Raw genomic sequence first — 557 nt, 5'->3', positions numbered from 1 at the left:
ACCCCCCACCCCCAGGTCCATCACAGGATGGAGGTCCACGTCCCGCTCCCCACCGACAGCCAGCTGCACCCCTTTTAAAATAAAACCCCACCACCAAGAGCAGAGGGTGAAAAAAAAAAAAAAGAAAAACCCCCAAAATGCGTCTTCATCCCCCAAAACAAGGCAGGGAAGCCCTTACCTCTCTCGTGGCCGATCAGGATGTCCTTATGGTTGAAATACTCCACTTCTTCGGTGTAGTTCTGCGTGTAGGCAGTGTTGGATCCCGCGTTCCTCGACTCGGTCCAGCGCACTTTCGCGTGTCCCCTCGCGTGGATTTTCAGGGATTTCACTCTGATTTCCCCCGTTACTTCTAAGTTGACCCTTCCTGAGACTGTGTCCCCGCTGGAGTAGACGGGGACATTGCTGTCATTCAGACAGTCAAAGCTTATTGTCAAACTCTTCACCTTCCCCAGCACCATGGTGGTTTTAGTTTTTTTGTTTTTTGTTTTAATAGCAAAGTGTAGAAAAATAGACTGTAAGAAAAAAAAAAAAAAAAGGAAAAAAAAAAAAAAAAAAAA

The 557-nt window shown here is 46.7% G+C and overlaps 1 protein-coding gene across 1 annotated transcript in view; it reads right to left on the bottom strand.

The window, feature by feature from the left end:
* ARRDC3 (arrestin domain containing 3) overlaps positions 1–458 on the bottom strand; it is an 11,881-nt gene extending 11,423 nt beyond the window's left edge. Inside the window, exon 1 of the mRNA XM_009886851.1 lies at positions 179–458. Coding sequence (XP_009885153.1) covers positions 179–458 — 280 coding nt within the window. The remainder of the gene's footprint in view (positions 1–178) is intronic.
* Positions 459–557: the final 99 nt, after the last annotated feature.

The sequence above is a fragment of the Charadrius vociferus genome, unplaced genomic scaffold (assembly GCF_000708025.1).
Source record: "Charadrius vociferus isolate BGI_N301 unplaced genomic scaffold, ASM70802v2 scaffold244, whole genome shotgun sequence".
NCBI classification, from domain to species: Eukaryota; Metazoa; Chordata; class Aves; order Charadriiformes; family Charadriidae; genus Charadrius; species Charadrius vociferus.
The sequence above is the reverse complement of the archived record's forward strand: the minus strand, read 5'-3'. Positions and strand labels throughout refer to the sequence as shown.